This window comes from Benincasa hispida, chromosome 12 (assembly GCF_009727055.1).
Source record: "Benincasa hispida cultivar B227 chromosome 12, ASM972705v1, whole genome shotgun sequence".
Taxonomy (NCBI): Eukaryota; Viridiplantae; Streptophyta; class Magnoliopsida; order Cucurbitales; family Cucurbitaceae; genus Benincasa; species Benincasa hispida.
In genome coordinates, this window is record NC_052360.1 from 63,048,826 (window position 1) to 63,070,511 (window position 21,686).

At 30.5% G+C, this 21,686-nt stretch overlaps 1 protein-coding gene across 1 annotated transcript; it reads left to right on the plus strand.

Moving 5' to 3' along the window:
- The first annotated feature begins 2,731 nt into the window (after window positions 1-2,731).
- LOC120092637 lies at window positions 2,732-7,205 on the plus strand. The gene is made up of 9 exons (XM_039050782.1): window positions 2,732-3,053; window positions 3,158-3,431; window positions 4,735-4,836; window positions 4,945-5,027; window positions 5,123-5,239; window positions 5,477-5,579; window positions 5,648-6,254; window positions 6,366-6,559; window positions 6,830-7,205. The coding sequence occupies exons 1-9, from the start codon at window positions 2,935-2,937 to the stop codon at window positions 6,917-6,919; spliced, it is 1,689 nt and encodes a 562-aa protein (XP_038906710.1). The 5' UTR covers window positions 2,732-2,934; the 3' UTR covers window positions 6,920-7,205.
- The last annotated feature ends 14,481 nt before the right edge of the window (window positions 7,206-21,686 follow it).

Here is a 21,686-nt window from a genome sequence, read left to right on the forward strand (position 1 = left end):
AATTATGAGATATGTATGTGGATTAATAATTTATCACATTGGGATATTTTATTAGATTGGACCCTATTATGTGATCTAATTAATTAAGACCCTAGATTCCTAATTGAGTATGAACTTAATGGGTAGAAGCCTATTCTTAGTTAATTAGGGTTTAATGGGAACCCTAATTGAACTAGTATAAAAAGAGACCTTAGGGCTACGGTCTTCAATATACCAAAACAATAAGCACTCAGTCTTTATTGAATCTCATCTAGAGAGAGATCCCACTAAGGGCATTCGGAGTTTTGGTTGAGGAAGACCATAGTCATCCATCATCATCTTGAAGCTATCATCAATTTTGCAATAGAATCCGGTATGTTATTCTTGACAATTTGGCATGAATGATCATAGGGTTTATCTATTCACTATAGATATTAAGAATTTATGCTAACATAAACCTCCTCTCCAATATTCAATTTTTTGCTGACAAGCGAATTACTGACGACCACAAAGGATGTTGAATGGTGAACTCGGAGCGAACGAAGAATGGCGAACTCGAACAGTGTGTGACTTGGCTGAAATATTTGTTCAACTCAGCATACTCAGACAGTGCACGACTCAGCTTGACGGTGGCACGACTTGGATGACGGCAGACACGCAACAGATAGTCAAATAGTGGTAGATGGCATGGACGACGGATGGTTAAACGACAATAAAGATGAAAATGGGGAGATTTTGCTCATGCAAACCAAGAAGCCTCTTTTGTTGTTGTTGTTGTTGTTGTTTTTTTAACACTTTTTCTCTATGCGTTTGTACATATATATATCCCCAAGTAGGATATATACTGTGATATAAATGAAACTTATGATATAAATTGTGATATATATTGAACATCAAGTATCAAAACTTTCAAATGGTACAACCATCTATTTGAGTACATTTATGTTTTATATATTAGTTAAAATATTTGCAAACATATAATACTATATTTTTTTAAAAAAACCATGAATCCGCCAAAAAACCAATAAGTTTTCGTGAAACTAGTTGTATTTAGAGGTCCAATTTCCCCACGAGGACCGCCCCGTGGGGCCCCACCCCGAACGGGGCGAGGATTCCCTGATTAGGTCGGTAATGGGGGAAAAAAATTCCCCGTGAGCTAAACGGAGACGGGGTTCCCCATCCCCACCCCAATTAGCTTTTACATATTTATTTAGTAATAGATGTTATTATTATTATTATATAAATATTACATTTAAATTTAAATTTTGATTATTTTTTTGGGGAAAGATAATAAATATGTTTAAATTGAATGTTTAAATTTAGATTATATATGTAAATAATTTGTTTTATATTTATTTCTTTCTACTCAACAAAAATAATTAACTTTTTTAGGCCAAAATTTGAGTAATTTATCTTTAAATTCAAATTGTCATATAAAATTAACCATAATAAACAATTTAGTAATAAAGTTAATTATTTAATTAAATTTGCTCACATTAGTGATTTAAATTAATTGATTTTTTAACCAAAAAAAAAACAAAAAGGTAATGGAAAAAAATTCTTCGCGGGGAACCCGATCCCCGTGAATTTTCCATAGGGAATCCTCGCCCCGATCCCGGCGGGAAATTTCACATGGATGGGGAATGAAATGGGGAGCGGGGACGGGGATGGGGAATGGAAGCCCCTACCCCGCTCCGCCCCGTGGACATCTCTAGTTGTATTTGAGTACATATTAAATATATTTACCAGTATATTTCATATATTGGTTAGAATGTTAGCAAAAATCTCATACAATGTTCAAAGGTATTTTTAAAAATAATATGAGTCCTCCAGTAAAATAGTTGCTTGATACATGAAATACGTTAAATGAAAAATAAAATCATATTAAGTACATTTTCTCTCTCCAATTGAAAATGGAAACAACTCTCAACTAATTAATAATATATAATAAATGCATTTTCTGTCTCGACATTAAGAGTTATTCCTAAATATTAAAACAAAATGTCCAATTCATTCTCTCTCCAACCGCCCACCATAAGTAGTATTATTGAAATCCATTAAATGTTATATATGAAAATATTAAAAATTTTAGATATTTATGAAAATAAATTTTAAAAATGGATTGAATTTCTAATAATCCCAAATTATTTTATTTGTGTATTGGGCTTCACATCCTCTTTCTGTTACTAAAAGATTATTATTGTGGTTTTTCTCCTTCAGGTCATTTATATGTACGAACTCATATAGTATATATGAGATAGATAAATTACTTCTCTCATTATCAATTGGTATTGAGATGAAACTTCATATTATCTAACAATATTCATATATATAATTATTGAAATATCTGTTAACACGTCAAATATTCACAAGTCGGGAGGTTAGACATTTCCTCAATTTATTGATATATACATAACTTTTAAATTTCGATATATTAGTCTTAATTTCGATATATTAGTCTTATATATATATTCATGTCATGATGGTATATATTTTTTTTAAAGGGTTGGTTTTATAAATAACATTTTTTTTAGCACATATGAGATAGGGAGATTCAATCTATATATCTTGTGGTTACTAACACATTTGTATGCTGAATTGTAGTATGAGTTCGATTACTATTAATAACGTAAGTTCATCCAAGAATGACCAAATTGATAAATATTTGTTAATACAAAAAAAATGTGGTAATTTAACCTAAAAAATTGGTAATTCTTATTTAAGGGAAAAAAAGAAGTATACATAAGTTAGATCCCAGAAAAGACAGCAACCAAAATTTCATCGTCTTCAAAACTTTCCCACTCTTTCCCGCTCTGCAACAATGGTTTCAATCAATTCCCTTTTCAAATTTCTCTTCTTCCCTTTCCAAATTTTCCCTCCAATTCTCTTCCCATAACACATCGCAAAACCCAATTTCCCAAATTCATCATTAAACAACCCACAGAAACGTAAACAATGGACAATGGTTGCGGCTTTGCCAAAACCATTTGCTCAATCTGCTACGAGGATCTAAAACCCATCATCGAGGATCTTCAATCCATCTCAATCTGTGGCCATGTCTTCCACGAGCTTTGGTAAGTAAAACCCTTGTTGATTTTCGTCTTGTATTGACATTTTTTGTGTTTTTTGTTCGTGTTGAACATTGATGTGATGTAAATTTGTAATTGGGGTTCTTTAGTTTACAGCAGTGGTTTGAGTATTGTTCCAATGGAAAGAAGAAGTACAGTTGTCCTATGTGTAAGCAGACCTGTATGGGGAAAGATGTTGCGCGGCTGTATTTTCAATCTGTGGGGGATGCGAATGATTCAATGCTGGCTAAGAAACCGGCTGATTGGGTTGAGAAAGATCCAGAGTTGTTGAGAAGTGAGGTCAAGAGGTTGGAGATGAAGGTCTCGGTGCTTAATTCAACATTGGAAACTCAGGGGAAGGATCTCAAAGAGCTTCATGAGGAGGTATTTCTGCTTCGTTGTTGGAAAAACTTGAACAAATAGATGTTTAATATTGAATTCTTGGGTGTTTGATTACTCATCCTTCTAATGCTTAAAACTTCTGGAATTTGCAGTATCTGAAAACGTTTAAGTCTTCACTTGGTCTGTGGCCTTGTTTCTTTCAACACGAATGATAGAATATGGGTTAATTGTTATTCGGTTGGGGAGGATATTGTTGATTATCTCTTCATTCGTTTTGCTTATTAATGCCGGGTTTCTTTGGGTCTTTATTTGAGTTTTAGTGGGGTGCTTACTTAGCTTAGGAATAATATCTGATTCCTCACTAGAAAATGAGTGGTTGTCTTGGGAGCAAAGTTGTCTATGTTAGATAACATGAAGTTTTATCTCATAAAGATTATGAGGTCTCTTGATTTCTCCAATGTGGGATCTTCAATATGTCCTTTCAAGATGGTGCCTCTTTGAGTTCATCATTCTTGGATCATATCTCAATTTTTATTTTTGGACTGAATGCCTGTTTAGGTTTGATGAGGTATGATACTATTTTAGATAACATGAGCTTCCATCTCAAAACTAATTGGCAAGGAGAGGAGTAGTCCATGTATTTTATAAATATTGTGAGGTCCCTTGATTTTTCTAATATGGGATCTTCAACAATCTATGCTCTGGTGGGATGATTTTACCACCCTACATTGGAACATTTGATAGGAAAGTAATGCTGGGACATTTTAAGATGGCTACAAAAATGGGTGTCCTTGCTTAGTTAATATTTTTATAGGCTTCTACTCGAGCTTGTTTGATAGGAGTTTCTTTTGTAACTATTCTTCTTATATCATAAGATAGCCATTGAGGAGTGTTTGGTATTTCTTAGTTGCTTTGGGTCTGTTCTATTTTTGTACTTTTTAATTAATCTTTCTTATGAAAATTGAAAACGTACTTGGTTGTTAAAGGAATGATTTCTTTTTCTTTTTTTTTTTTCTTCTTCTTTAAATTGGTTTTTCTTCTACATTTTGGTTTATTATAATAATGCACATATTGTTCTAAGATGATGATTGTTTATTCTTTTGAGTTTTGAGTAGTTAGCAGAGAGGCTTCTCTACACTGGATCAGGATAATCTAACTTTAGAACTAATAGTTTCTTGGTTTCCTTATGTCCTAAAACGATACGTTCAGTGATGATTTTCTTCTGAACATCAAAATTTTAATTCTTCAGCTCCTAGAGAAAGCGCCATCTGCTATTATTTGCTCATGTTAACTATTGATGAGTGCATGGATACACGTGGTACTTAATCACATTGTCTTGTTTCAGCTCCAACTTTGCCAGGATGAACTGAAGAAGGAAGTGGGCTTAAGGAATGATGCCATGAAACAAAAAACTTCAATGTCTCAACTGCTTCACCTAAAAACTGAGGTCAGCAATCACTTTTAAGTTTCTATGTTTCTTTTCTTGCAATTTTTTACTTTCTTTGTGGCTGATTATGCTATACATCCATGGTGTTTGGTTGCTGATCTGGTACAGGAACTCGAAAAATCAACTGTTGAGTGCAAAAGGTTGCACGAAAGAAGTATGGCTTTAGCTAAAGAACTTGCAGCTTTCAAGTTGTAAGTGTGATTTTGTTGTTAAGGAAAATAAAAAGAACAAGTTTTGTTCCCTTTTGTGTTTTTGTATAACAACAGTGTTGTCATTTATATTGCAGAGTATCTGAAGTGGATCTTGATGAAGAGGAGGTCCTAAAGCTTTCTTCATTGGGTGGTGGAGCAGACAATAAAGATGCAATTGACATTCTTAGGAAATCCTTGGTCCTACGTAATAGGTCAATTATCTCAAATATCAACTATGGAATCTGAGATAGTAATGGAACTTAACTTTTTGCAATTATGTTATTTAACCTTAAATCAAAACTTTGAGCAATTTTTATGAATTGAAAGCCGTGATGTTCTATATACTAATGATTCTTGAAGATCAGACCAAAACTGAGGATATGCTTGTATTTCCTCTGGCTTATTCTTCGTTTTCAATGTGCTTTGACAAAATCTTAACTTTTCCATAGGAGTTATAAAGAACTGATGGCAAAGTGCAATCTTCTTGGAAGGGGAGAGGCTCGCTCTTGTAAGAAACTTGAGAAGGCAAATGAGAAAATAAATAAGCTGAAGGTGGGCTCATAACAAAAATCTCCTCTGGTTTCATTGGCTTTGGTTTAATGTCATATGGTTCTTATTAGGTAAGGGTCCAAGAACTAGAGAAAGCCATTGAAGATAAAGATAATGAAGTTCTGAGAGGCTTGAAAGATGCAAACAAACAAGGGATTCAGGGTAGTGTATGTTGTAAATGTAACATGGTATCAGCAAAAAATAAGCCCGCTGCTTCACCAGATGCTTCAGGTTCAACTGCAAGTCAGATCAACGAACCATTATCTTCTAGAAAAGGGAAAGTTCTTGACTTAGCAAGTGATGTTCGTACAAGCTTTTTGACCTTGGTAGATACAGCTGAGGACATACGCTCCTCAATGGATAAGAAAACTTTTGAATTTTCTCAGGTTGAGAATGCAAAAGATTCTACTATAGAACGCCAAATAAATGAGGAAGGAAACCGAATGTCTTACCATCCGCAGTTGACCAGTTGCAATTTGGTCCGGAAAAAGGCACCAGAAAGAACAACCAACTCAGTGAATCGTATGCCTTCAACAACTACAGTCAATAATATAGTCGGAACTGCTCTCCCTGGGGATGAATGCATGCCTTTATTGGTTGAAGACACTGCAGAACCTGAACCTGTACTTGTTAACATTAGGCGAGAATCCTCTAGCCACATATCACTTAATAAGCCAGGTAATGGTACATTTTTAAGCGTAGAGTTTGATAACACATACTTGGTTTTTTCTTTTTCCCAAAAATGCAATCTATGCTAACAATTTTAAGAGGTAATAATTCAATATCCAGGAGGTATATCTTTTTCTGGTGGACTACTTGGTCCTGATGGATCAAATAGATATTTGGGTAAATGGTGCAAACGTGGACAGACCAATGGCTCAAGTGCAATGCAAGGTTCACGATCTGGTGAACTGATTGTCGTTGGCGCTGATGGGAGGGGTGGACAAATAAAAGTCCTGAGATCTCAAAATGAATCCTCACTGGTAAGTTTTGAATTTATTTCTTCTCTTCTGTCATTCTCTGGAACATATTCTGTTTCATCTTGTTTTTCTTGGATATTTGATCATTCACACCTTTAGGTGGTGATTGGGATGTTGAATTGAGTTTTGAAGTTTGGTGTTAATATGTTGGAGTTAGAAAGTTTGTGTTTGGGGTGAATAGTTGACTTTAGCGAATAGAGCATAAATTTTCAATTTCATGAGTAGCTTGCAACAAATCATCTCTGATTATCTATTATGTGTAAATTTGTGCAGAGTGACGCAACTTCAGCAGGGGCAAAGAGGTTCAAGAACGGAGTAAAAAATGTTAATATGCGAATAGAAAACTTCTTTTCAAGGTGTTAGTCACTAGAGAGCTTGTTTTGTAGGTGTAAAGTTTGTCATTTTTCATAACAGATTGTAGAAAGTAGAGAAGTGAATTAGGCATGATATGTTTTCTTTATAGAACTGTTTGGTTTCATTATCTTATTCCTTTCGGAGAATTGGGTTATTGGCAACTGAAAAGAGGATTTTTGTTCTTACGAGTGCCACCTCTAGTTTCATCCTGTAAATATGACCTTGAGTACCTCTCAAGGCCAACTTGGTTGTGCTTTAATGACTAATGAAATAACTTAACCAACTGCTTATGACATGTTTGATAATGTATTTCATTGCCCGTTTTATGTTTTGTTTGTAGTTTTTGTTGAGAAAAAAGAAATATTTGGTCGTTGACATTTTTTTTTTCTAAGGTAGGGATTCGAGTTTTTGACATAGATTAGATGATTATTTGTAATCAAGTTGCTTAATTATATGTAATTCGTCAATTTAAATATAACTAAATGGATATAGTTTTCAATCACCATTCTTAAAGTTGGATGGTTGGAGTCTGCATCTCGCTTCATTATGAAAATTGATTATTGAATGGTTAATATAGTTTCTTCTAATAATAAAAAGAAGGAAAAAAAAAAAAGAAAAAATCATTTTGGTCCATGATTTTTTTTTATTATAGTTTCCATTTGGACTCTAGGTTTTTTGATATTACACTTTTGCCCTTATTTTATGTTTAGTTTTTATTTGGTTAGGTTTCAAAATGTCGAGTTTTTACCTTATTATTTTCATTAGATTTCAATATATATACTTTTACTCTTGATTTTTCACCAAATACTCTCTTTTTTGGTATTATAATATATTAATTAATTTACAAGTTAAATTAGTTTTCATTAATTTTCTATTATGATATAATGAATTAAAAAGTTTCACATTGAATTATTTTATGTTAATTAATTGATAATTAACACCCATGTCTAAAAGTAAGTACAAGTGAAAATTTGAGTTACAAAGTATAAGTATTGAAAACTATTTGCCAAGTAAAATATAATGATAAAGAAAAACATAAACTAAAAAAAAATTTAATTATAACATTTGGAAAGTTAGGTTACAAATAGATTAAAGACAATCTCTAGAGACCAAAATAATTATTTTCCTATACAAAAAAAAATTAGCTAACCACATATTTGGCGTTCAAGGAAAAGAAAAGGATAAGGAAACAAATGAAACCGTAATTATACCAAAAAAAAAGTGCTTTTTCAGAATTGCCAAAAAAAAAAAAAGAGAGGTGCCTTCTCATTTTTTTTTTTTTAATTTTTTTTAATCATATATACTCAAAATATAGATATTCAATATTTTAGATGACTATTTAATATTTATTTTGAAGGAGTAATTTATAAAAATGTTCGGAGGATATTCAAATAAGTATGTTTGTTTTACAGGATTTATGTATAAAAATGTCTTAAGATTATGTAATACCCGACTAACTTTAAATATTTTTACTCATTGTATCACTTATAAATCATATCACACGCATTTTGGTCTTTATAAATTTATTGTTATATTTGCATATCAATTTTAGTTTATACTTGTTTTGTACAATAAATTAATCTATCTATGAGTTTGAGGTTTTTATAAAATATAAGATATAAATTTTATTCTAACTTAATATTTAATCACACAATTCAATTTGATCCCCCAATTGTCGGACTAAATATATAAACCTAATTTAATATGGATTTTAAAAATAAAAGTAACTCAGTTAAAAAGGTTGTTTCGTTTTATGGTCCAAGCCAAGGTTTGAACTTTGAAGTCATATACCCATTACTTCTGATCTTGTGGATTATTTTATTATTTTTTTGTGTTAAATTAAAATAAATTATTGATTGGTTTTCATATTTTATGTCTTATATTTATTTTATTATTTCAACCTCTTCCTTTCATCTGACATTCTATTTAACATCTATTATAATCCACCAGTTAATTTAAAAAATTTGATTATATATATGTAATGATGGATAAGTCAAATATAATCTCAATTAAAGAAAATGAAATTTCTTGGTTCAAAGAGCTATTTTTTTCTTTTTGTTTATATAATAGAATTTGGGAGGTTTTGATTTATCTAGATAAGTAAGGTGTTGACTATTGAGATTGTTCAAATAAAATTCTTTATTTTAATTCACTTTTTAAAAAGTATTTTCAAAACTATGTTTGATTAATATTTTTTAAGAATGTTTTCATAATTCGAAATAGAAATTAAAAAATATAACATGTCTAATCAACTCAATGAGAATAATTAATGATTAAATGTTGACAAAAAGTTTGAAAAATAAAAAAAAGTAAATAATAACAAATTAAGGGTAAGAGTGTCTTGTTATATGAAAGACGTTGAAATTATTTCAAATAAACTTGTTTAATTTAATTTACTTTCTGAAAACAGTTTTCAAAATTATGTTTGATTAATATCTTTTTTAAAGTAGTAATTTCAAAAATATAACTGGTCTTACACCTCAATTAATACAGTACATACATGGTATATAATAATAATGTTCAAACTCAAAATTAAGCCAAATGATATAACAAAGCGTATGAATCAAAACAACTAAGAACCTCAAGATATGTTATAAACTTCAATAGGTAGTCGAAGCACACGCTTCTGATAAGCGTTGTTCTAAAGACAATTATTTGCTCTGCACGGACTGCAAGTAGACTATATTGAATGTCTTAGCAGAATACAGCGACTTATATTCTAGTAAAACTGTAACCTCGAACTACATAGATCCAACAAAACTCTTGGATATACTTGCTTTTAACTCAACTCAAAATCAAAAGAAAGAAACAAGAGAACTCTTTGATTTAGAATGTGATGTTACAAATAAAGAAACAAGTTGTTATTTATAGGCTAGTAACTTAGTAACCCTTCAAAATACAAAATAAAATCAAATATACAAAATGTTACTCCAAAATACGAAATAAAATCAAATATACAAAATTGAAACATTTGTCAAATTTAACTTAATTGAGTTGTTTCTTGACCAAAATCTAACATAACTCATTCAAATGGAAGAAACTACAAATTTAATATTCATACATGTTCAATTTGTACATGAAACATCATCAACAATCCAATTTGAAGTTTTTAATAATGAATTTAATCTACATTAATAATTTTTTTTAATGTTTCAATATTTAATATGTTCCACTTTCTAATATCCTACCAAGTATAAACCTTTGTAGGTTTGTTTTTTTAAAATAAAAAATAGCATCGAATACTATATTCTCTCTTTACATGAATTTTAGATCTTAAAAAAGTAAGGATTTGATTTTTAAATTATGTGATTTGAAAAACCATAATGGTTTTAAAATTGGTATGCTGTTTAAAATGGGAAGGATTTGATAAAAACATATTGTCTGAAACTTTGTTGGAAACGTACGAAAATAAAGGATGACTAAAAATTATATTTTTGTCATAATTTGTGAATGGAAAATGAGATTTGCTGAGGAAAAATTAGTAATTGAATGTGAAATTCCTTGAAATAAAAAGTTATTTTAAAGTTAAAAAAAACGTTTTTAAAATCTCATTCGATTCAGTACCACGACGAAAGAAAAACAAAAACGAAAACGAAAACAAAAAGTCAAACAAAAATAAACAGCAGAAGACCATATTTCTTTAGGTGTTACTTTGTCCAAGTTTTGGCTAAGTATGGCCAAGAAACTGAATAATGGTTACATGCACAATTGAAAAATAACGGTGAAAGTGTTGAAGTTCGAAACTCAATTGAGTGTCGAAATTTTGGAAAAAAAAATGTGTGAAATTAAATGGTTGAAAAAAAAGTCAAACAAACAAAAAAAACTAGAGTAGAAGATTATACTTATTTACTCTAAAAAAAGTATACCAGATAAATTTGATAAAATAATTCAACTTTACATATCAAACATATATTTTTTTAAACTAAGCTCAACTCTGAGCATCAAACACTCTCTTATAGATTAGATCATATTAGTTACTTTTATATGTATACTCATATTTTTCTATCCATGGTAATAAATTTTGGTCAATATATCAACAATTTCTATCGATGTTTTAGTGTTTCTACGGATTAGACATTGACTTGAGGGGTTGATAGCTCTCTAAAAGAGTTATCTTCACCTAAATCTTGTTAGTTCCTATGTATTTAATGTTTTATTGAGTTTTTAAACAAGAAATAGAGTAATGAGGTGATTGGGACATTCCGCATGCAATTAAGGTCAAAATCGAGCATTCAGTAGAGATCTAGAGGTGAAAAGATAGAGTAGCCACTAGTGATTTTTCTTCTTTCTTTTTTTATCTCTTAGATTAGGTTTTATTTCTTTTGGGTTGTAATCAAGGATGGAACTTCCTAATCTCTTCTACATCTTGTCTGTGGATTCTCGAGGAAAGAGATTCCCTAGTTTTTGGGAGGAAAGAACCTATGTAATCTTTGTGAGGTTTTCTTAATTAAACTTAATGCATTGTGACTTATGTCCCTTGAATCTGATTATACTTAAATGAATGTTTGTGTGTGTGGATTGACGTTCCTATCACAAATGTATGTTTTAGCTATAGATTTTAAGCTTATGCTTTCCTTCTTGTTCGTCCAACTTGAATCAAACATAAGTAGCAAAGGTAGAATGTATGCATGCTCAGGAATATAGGCTAACCACAAACCTTAAAATGCATGCTCAACTTAGGTTTAAGGATAGCTTGGTTAATTAATTGGGATACTCTAATTACTTAATCACACAATGAAGCTGAAGAATGTAATGCACTTGTTTTAGTTCTAGATGGACGCTATTGAATCTAATAGGACTAAAATATTTAGTTCAAATAGAGCTTTAGACTTTTTAATTGATAATTACGGCGCTTGCTTGGTTTAACCCAACGAATTGGCTGCCTGTAGAATCGATGAGTTTGATTAGATTGAATAAGTTGCTGTGCACACGTAAATCACATATATGTTTAATTAAGAAATTCGATGAAGGAAAATTGGATGGGGCTAAATCTTGATTGTCAAATTGGAGATTGGACAATTGATGATAATTGTAAAACTATTACAAAATATGCCATTTCATGTAGTTTTCCAATACGTTTTCACTCATCAAACGACTTACATTTTTGTTTCTATTGATGTCTAACAACACAAACTGTTGAAATTGGTATCAGATCCACAGCGATTTGTTTGAAAAAATTTGTGGGTACAAATCATATCTAATTAATAAACTTTAGAAAGAAATAAAGTTCATTTATTGTTGTGCAATCATTTCGTTATTAGGAAGAAATTTCATTAAATTTTAAAAATATTTTTTTTTATGATAAAGACTGAATTACAACATACTCGAGTTTAACTACTAAATTTTTATAAATTTGAAAGTATATGAATCAAATCGTTACAAATTAAATTGAAGCCCGGCATAAAAAACATTTTTTTAACTATTTAATAATTAATTTTAATTATATTTTTTAAGATTTTAATAATAAGTATAATTATACAAAAAAAAAAAAAACTTAAGAATCATATTAAAAACAAATACGATAATCTGATGATTTGATGTAGAAAGAAAAAACTTAGCTACAACTAATCTTTACTATGTAAAAAAATCAGGGTAATTACAATTGATAGTATTTTTATGAATAATAACCAAGTGTATAACATCATTTAAAAAAATTACAAATATAGACAAGTCTATCTTATTGATAGATTCTTACTAGTGATATGGTCTATCAATGATAGACTTTTATCAATAATATGGTCTATCACTAATTAATATTTAAATTTGGCCATATTTATAAATTTTTTAATATTATATTATATATGCTAATATTTTAGGTCTAATTGTCTATATTTGTAATTATTCCAAAAAATTGATTTGAGGGATGAAATACAAATAAGGCGATTTGGAAAAATATTTGCAAAAAATAAGTAGGTTAGGGACTATTTGTAAAAATAAGATAATTTTTTTGTCCTTATTCATTTCAGTCTTTTGTAAAAACCGAAATTCCACGTGATCAAGTCATTTTGGCATATTTCATTTTTTATTTTTTTATTTCTCCCGGGTTTTTTTTTTTTTTTTTTTTTTTTTTTTTTTTTTTAATTTTTTAATAAAAAAGACGAAATTAAATGTGTATTTTCCCTTTTAATTTTCTTATTTTCTTTGTATAATTTTTTTTTGTTTAGTTCTTTTCATCTTCTGCAGTTTTCATCTTACGGTTTTTGTCAAGTTTGATAATTTTTTTGTTTATCTTTTATACCTTAATTATAAGTTAGTAGTTATCATCTTTAGAAGAAACAACATTCTTTCAAATTAAATATTTCAGAGACCTTCATCTCTAACTTCACCATGAAACTGATATACCACAAATTGATTAGAAAATCCAACGTCGTGATTGGTTACATCGTTAAAAAAATATTATCTTTTCAAAATTTACAATATTAAGAGAAAAAGACATATTTAATTCAATTTTTATTGCAAGTTTTAAAACTTAATATTTTTTTTATTCATGATGCAATCAACTATGATGTTCAATTTTTCTGATCAATTTGTAGTTTACCGATTCTATGGTGAAGGTAGAGATGAAGGTCTGATGTCAACTTCGCTGGGTCAATGTAATCCATGGACAATATATGATTTACGAAGGATGGTTTAGACATAATAATCAAGTAGATCATCATTTAATAATAAATAGAGATATTTTGTTTGATCAAAATGGTCGTAACCATCTTCTAAATCTTGGATACATTTTGGTTTAAAATGAATATTTTACTAAACAATTTAGATAAAAAATATTTTATCTAAAAAATTTAGTTGGGAAGAACGGCGTTTCTTTTTTAGAGATGCTAACTTCCAAATTAAAGTATAAAAGATTAATTTTTCTTTTTTGAAGTTTACAAAAGACCCTAAAATTAAAAAGTATAGGAGATGAGAAAAATTAAACTAAAAAACAGATTTTACAAAAAAACAAAAAAAACAAATTTAATTCAGTATTTACAAAGGACTAAATTGAATAAAAAATAACAAAAGAAAGATGAAAAAAAAAAAAAAATGAAATGGGTCAAAATTGCTTGACCATGTGGAATTTTGAATTGTTTTGGTTTCAATCTACCCAAAATAATTAAATGAATAAAAGAAAAAAAAACAGCCCTTACTTTTACAAATAGTTTCTAGCTTACCTATTTTTTGCAAATATTTTTTCAAACTGCCCTAGTTTTATACTTAATTCTATAATTGGTAGAATTTGAGTCAAGAATATTATAAGGCATATTATAAGGCTTGATGATGATGAGAATGATTGCTTGGAGAGAAAACTAATCAATCAGAAAATTTGTATAGAACAAAAAAGGATTACATAATTCTTTTAAGTGAAGTTTGAACTTTCAATCTAATGTTTAAATTATGATCAAGTTGCCAACAATCAAAATTTTTAATGTCAACATGTATTAATAAAATGTATATAAAAAAACATCAACTAAAAGTTCACAACTTCACCTGTTTGTACATTATTTAACAATATTTTTTTTTAAAAAAAACACAAAGTAAAAGTTCACAACATAATTCTATGAACGAATAGGTTTGAACTATCAATCAACATTTTTAATAGTATATGTAAACATGTATTAATTAAATATGGGAAAAAAAAACATCAGCTAAAAGTTCACAACATCCCCTGTACATTATTTAACAATAATTTAAAATTAATTATTTTTTTAAAAAGTAAAACAAATGTGATAACATAAAGAATTGGCTTCCTCAGTTGTTGAGCATATGGTCGTCAAAATGATGAGCTAAAAGAATCAAGTACTTTTCTTCCGAAGGATGTTGAAGCTATTTTAGAGATCTTGGTTCCTAGACATCAACACGATCATGAGATTATTTGGGACCTAGATAAAAAGAGGGCCTCCTCTATCACAAGTGCTTAGAATTCAGGGTTGGAGTTGCCTAGCTTTTACACAATGCCAACTCTTTTGATGAATAGGATTCGGTGGGTAATCTGGATCGCTGGTTATGGCATTTTAAAAGGGGTTCTCCATGGGAGTTCTCTCCCGTTTGAAGTCTCGGATGCCCTTTTTAGCTCCTAATTGCTCCAAATTAACTTTGAACAATCCATAACGCTCTAGAATGCTTGTATTACTCGAGATCCTACTGTTGGATTTAGTGTCCTAAATCTCGTTCATCTTGTAATTTGTAATTTTGTAAATATAAATTATTATTTAATAAAATAAAGAAGTATTTTATTTGAATTTTAGATAGCATTAACTCAATCTAATAAACTAAGATCCAAGGTCATTCCATGAAACTTGAAGAGTATGTGGTAGACATACGAGTGGATCATGTTCAAATAATGACCTAAAAGGTTTGCAGTATATGGTAAAGGTTGGATGTCTTATCTAGGTGGCACTGCAAATATAACCCACTTTATAATTGTTACATGAGTTATAAGTGTTACAAACAATATGATCCATATTGTTCATGTGGAGACATGTGAGTGGGAGTATCCTATATAAAGAGTTTATATAAGATCAGACCACGAAATAATTGATTTCTCAGTATTACACCGTTGCTTGAAGAAACGAACTTTTCACTAGGATGACCATATGTAACTTGACCTTAGACCTGAATGAGTTGTGAACTTCTATTTATAAGGTAAACTTTTGATTTGTATGGAAGAGAGTGATCTGTAATCTATAGTATGGTTATTAGTGAGCATTTCATCGAGAAGATGCTTTTCGATTGAAGCACTTATGGGTTTAGTGTCAGTGGGAACTCTCTTAAACAAATTAGTTTATTCCTACCCTTCACATTTGCCACACAATAATCGTAATCTTGGCCAAAATGACCAAAATACCCCAGGCGAGAGCATCGCGGTGCCCTAAGGCGCTGGGGCACGATGCTCTTCACAGAACGTTAAAAAATGGTGCAGCACCGCGGCGTCGCCGTGCAGTTATAAAAACTGCACTTTGGTTTTTAGGTGATATCTTTTGATCTGGGTGGTTGTTTTGGACAAATGACTATTCGTTTTCTTCTTTTTTTCACCCTCTATCCATCTACATAATTAGTTTTTAGTTTTTTTAATTTTTTTTTTTTTTTTATATCTTTCTGTAATCAAGAAAAAACTATGTTCTGCTCTATCTTTTCCACCATCTAGGAAAGTAGGATCTATGTTCTTTTTTCCTTCTAGTTTAGAGGATTTTGGAGGAACTCATTGTATTTTGGGATTATTTTTATAATATGATTGGGATTTCTTGTCTACGGGTTTTACCCTTGATTTATTGATTATGAATTAAAATTTCTTGTTATTGATTGACAATCAATACTTGATTGTACAATTTGATGCTTTAAATTTACGTATAATACGAGACATATAATTGTATGTTAGTCTCCAAGAAGCAATAGATTAGATATGAAGGGACTGGATTCTCGAAGTGGAAGCGTATGAACGCCTCGTGTCTCAAATTTTGTTTGTAAAACTCAATAAAACAGAGAGACGGAAACACAAGATAAACAACAAGTCCTAAGCATGCTTTTCTACAGAAATTCAGAGAAGAAAGGGAGATCGAATACTAAACCTTGAAGAAACATTTCTTCACGTTTCCTCTCACTACAAGAATTCTGGACTTTAATGTCGGTTTAAAACTAACATTAAAAGGCTTTAATATTGGTTGACAACCAACATTAAAGATCGTGTTATAAAAGGTCTTTAATGTCAGTTTTAAATCGACATTGTACACCATCTTCAATGTCGGTTCAAATCTGACATTAAATACAACCGACATTAAAGATCTTTTATAATACGATTTTCAATGTCGATTGTCAACAGATATTAAAGCCTTTTAATGTCAATTTTAAACCGATAGTAAAACCCAAAATTATTGTCCATTTTTTTTAAATGCCATTGTCCAATTCATTTTTAATGTCGGTTAAAAAGTTAAAAACAACATTATAATAATTTATCTACAAACAAGAACTATTTTTATATATTAAGATCTCAACAAACACAAAAATTTAAATCTAAACCTTTCTCACAAAGTACGAATAATAGTTAGCTCCCTAAGAGAATCATAAAATTTATACTTACAAAGAAGTAGTTGACTGCTTATGTATCAAAATCATCCCAAAATAAAATCTTAATTGCTTTTGTATATACAACTTAACTTTCAACAAATACAAAAAATTAACTAAAGATTGAGAGAGCTGGTTGTCTACTTTGGAGTGTCATTACTATCCCAAAAAATCTGTAAAGAAGACATGCTTGCTTAAGTATATAAAATCAAGAATAATTTAAAGATAAATGAATCATACTAAAAGAAATCACATGAAGTATGGAAACTGTATTTATACAAACTTACCAAAAGAAATGAATGCAAAACTTGCTATTCTTTTCTCTATTCTATAGATGAGTTTGTTATGCCCTCTATCTAGAACCTCCCTGTACTCGTTCGAGTGATGTCATATGAGAGTGTATAAACAAACAAATATAAGTTGCATTAGTATAAGAAATTTATAAATAACGAAAGAAATGAACTCAACCCATAAACTACCATAGTTGTATAATAGTCATTGTAATGATCCAAAATTTTAATGCTAAACTAAGGAATATTACCATATTTTAACCTACAACTAACTTTATAATTCTTATATTTTAAAAACTTTCGGCAACATGACAACACTACCACAACAATACAAAAAATTTTTACTTTAACACCTGTATAAAGAAATGCACTTCCAACAATATTCAAACAACAATCTTCTCTCGACAGAACAAATAACATAAACAACAATAATTTACAAAAACTCAGATATGATTACTCACTTGATTTCAAATATCAAAAGTTATCACATGGGCATTCGATCTTATACCTCCAGATTCATGGACTTAATTCCTATCAATGAAATGAAAAGCCAACAAATAAAAACTCAGCAAAGTTCAAAATTTCATCGATCCAAACAAATATCACAATCTGTATTTAGTTATCCTATCCCAGTCTGTCATAAAGAAAAAGATTATAATGACATTGGTTAATCATGATATTCAGTTATCTTAACGCAGCTACCCTAGCAAATAAAGCAGGAGTCTCACAAATCTATAGTAAAGATTGAATATCACGTACCAGCCTCACTATCTACTTTTATGTCTGCTGCATTAAGTTCTTCTAGGAGCTGCAATCCATCCTCTCATAATTCAACTTATTTCTTAGAAGCCAAAATGGAACAACTGCTATATATTATGATAAAAATTAAACATTTTCCTCGCTGAAAATTAGTAGGAAAAAGTATAATATTTACACTATATGCCTTTATTTCTTATTGTTTTACCTAGGCAACAGTTGGCACGGTGGTAGGATCAAACTCATCAGTGTTCAGGGTCGATGGGTATACAAATATGACCTAGAATAAAAAAGTTTACTTGTAGAGTCACACGTTACATGAAACTTCAATTCAAATAATACCATACAAAAAGAGGAGGAAATTCATCAGTTGCATCGGTACATGCAATCATAGAACATATTTCATTTTCTTCATGCTACTTCATATAGGAAAATGTTGCTTCTTCCAACATCTGAATTTGGTTTATATGCACAGTTATCCAAATTATTCCCAAAGCTACAACCATAGAGATTTCATTATAATTATTCATAAAAGTCGAATCTGATTCAAATATAAAAACCATTTCTTCTAACATATAAGTTATATGTGAAAGTGAGAATAACTCAACTGGCATCCGAGGTGTGTTAATGACCATGAGGTCCATGGTTCGAATCCTCCCACCCCTCCCCTTATTGTACTAAAAAAATGCATAAAAGTTATGTAAGTGCAAAGTTTGTTTGGGAGTTGTACCATATATATCATATTATTATCAACTATCATCATCAGTAAAACAATTGGTCCCATAACTTGACAAACACAGTTCTAAGGATAATGTGATCTTCCAAAGGTAGAGGCAAAAATGCCTGTGAAATGATATTGGGGGTCAATTTTGCCCAAACAGGGATAGGAGCTTTTGCATTAGTCCATCCACAAACCTTTTCCAGAAGTGCACAATCTTGCCCAACTGTAGCACCAATTCTCCGTTCGGGCATGCCGTGAGGGCATGAGAAATTGATTTCAAATGCATCCTGACGAACAAGACGTAAATATTGGATGAAAGGAACTTATTCTTGGTATTTAACACAGTAAAGAAGTCATAAACAGTGATCTTACAACTTCAGTTTGTTCGACTCAATCGATAAGTTCTTCCCAAGCAACTTACAACTCCACGTTAAATTTTCATGTAACGTGCGATTCTCCTTTTATATGGAATAATGTACATTAGTGTTCAAAGTTTACCTATAGGGTGGTCGGTGGAACTGAAAAAGGGAAAATGTTCGATGGAGAAATGGATTTGGTTGACGAGCGACGACACGGACAAATCTGGTCGACGACACGATGGAGAAGTGGATTTGGTTGATGAAGAATGGACAAATTTGGTCGATGACACAGCGGAGAAGTGGATTTGGTCGACGACGAACGAACACCAGATGGAAAGAGATGTTGGACGTTGGACAGAGACCCATGACAACGAAAACGCCCACAAAATCAAAGATCTATTGTTGAAGATCAGACTCTACAATGTTGGAGAAAAGAGGGCTTGGTAAGAGAGAGTGAAAGGGAGAGAAGATTTGTTTGAAATGAAAGAGATTTTTTTTAATAGAGTAAAAAAAAAATAAATTGAGATCTTTAATGTCGGTTTTAAACCAACATTAAAGTCAATCTTCAATATTGGTTTAAAATGGATATTAAAGATCCATTTTTTAAACCGTCATTATACATCTGATTTCACTTTTTCCAATCGACATTAAAGTCCAAATTCTTGCAACAAAAGATCACAAATCTCTACTGTTTACAACAACACGGAACCACAACAAGATCACGAACTTGGCAAGGAGAACACCATCACAACGTTACCTTCTTATTCTCAAGATGAGACTCACAGAGAGTTTGATGGACTTTTGTTTGATTCCAGTGAAGGAAGATAAGTAAGAGTTCTCTGAGAGTTTTGGCAGAGGGATTAAGATCAAGATCTTGGGAGAGAGTTTTTCTGCAGAAGAATGATTTTACGTTCAATTCCTTCTCTCCTACCTCAATGTTGCCATAATGAGTGAGGAAGTTATGCCACTAATTAATAACTCCCAAGGAGTTAATAAATTTGGATTTCAAAAACTAAAATTTAATTTAATTATATTACATTAATGTAATTAAATACAACCATATATTATATCCCATATAATATCTAACCTATAGTTTATTATATCACATATAATATAACCTATAGTTTATATTCTCTCATCTAACCTATAGTATTAATATGAATCATATTCATATAGTTAATATTTGAATCATATTCAAATATTTATTTCTCTCCTTAAACTTTATGTTATAATGCATCATATACATTATATTAATCGTATTATATATAATTGACTCCCTTTAATTATTTTGAACAATTCAAATTATAAAAAATTAATTTGATTCTCATTCATTCTTATTGAGCTAACAAGAGGATCTTATGGACCTATAGATTAAGCTCAAATAATACGAGATTAATGAATTAAACTCTTTAACTAAATTAACCTCCATTCATTAACTACCGGTCACTCCACTAAAGACCAACAACTGCATTCTTCGCACTATAGATATATTTCTGTCTATTGGATATAACCAATCAATAGTGCGTTGACCCTACACAAATTACTTGCAAGTACAGCTGGGTTAAATCCCTTTTACCCCTGTAGTTACATCTAACTCCATAGGTACCATTTATCCTCTAATGAATAATTAGTCATTGTCCAACTATAACCGAAACCCTCTTGGGCCAGGAGAGGGTATGACACCACATTATTTTATACCCGAAATTAGCACTTAAGGGAGCAATTCATCTACTTATCCTAACAATAGGAAGGAATGAATTTTCTCTTGTGTAGCTGTGTTCCCAGCTCTCGAATCAAATGAATCCCTAAAATGGTAAGCTTAAACTATAGGTTATGTGTTATATTTGATATAACATATAGTTTAATATATACTATATGATAAGGTGGTTATCATATATATATTAAATAATTTATTAAATAATTGTAATTTATTAATTTTTTTTATTTTTAATTAATTAATTTTGGAAGGAGTTGTAACTCCCTCCCCCTCTTTTCTTTCTTGATTAGTCGTGGTAATGTGAAGTGGTCTTCATCTTCTTCACAGAAGCTTCACAGAGGAGCTTTTCGATCTCTCTTTGATTTTTTCCCAAAACATAAAAGAAAAATTGTTTTCTTCTTCCTCCAAAAAATCCTTTCCCTCTTCCTAAAATCTTAACAAAGCCCATCACTTCTGCTTATTCTCACCCCTAAGAGAATACAAGAGGTTCTCTTGTGGTGGTGGCCATTTGGGATTACAGTTTTGGAGATCAAGATCTAGATGAATAGTTCGTGACTGGAAGAAGGGTTCTCGCGAAGAATTAGTTCTTCAAGGGTAAGTTGTTTTTCTTCCCTAATTCCTTTTGAGAGAAACATGCTGTAATTTATTGTTATGCATAAATTTTTGTTCTGTAAATTCGTAATTTGTGTAAAAAAAAGTAAACAAGGACTATCCCGTTTCCGCATTTGAACTTCACTATTCCTTCAACATGAGCATGCAATTCTTTAGTATAAATTTTAATTTCTAATTTCATTTATTTATAACTATTATAAAGAATAAATGAAATAAATTAAAACCTTGCACTATATGATATACTTTGGAAAATATAACATTTATAAATTACCTAAAG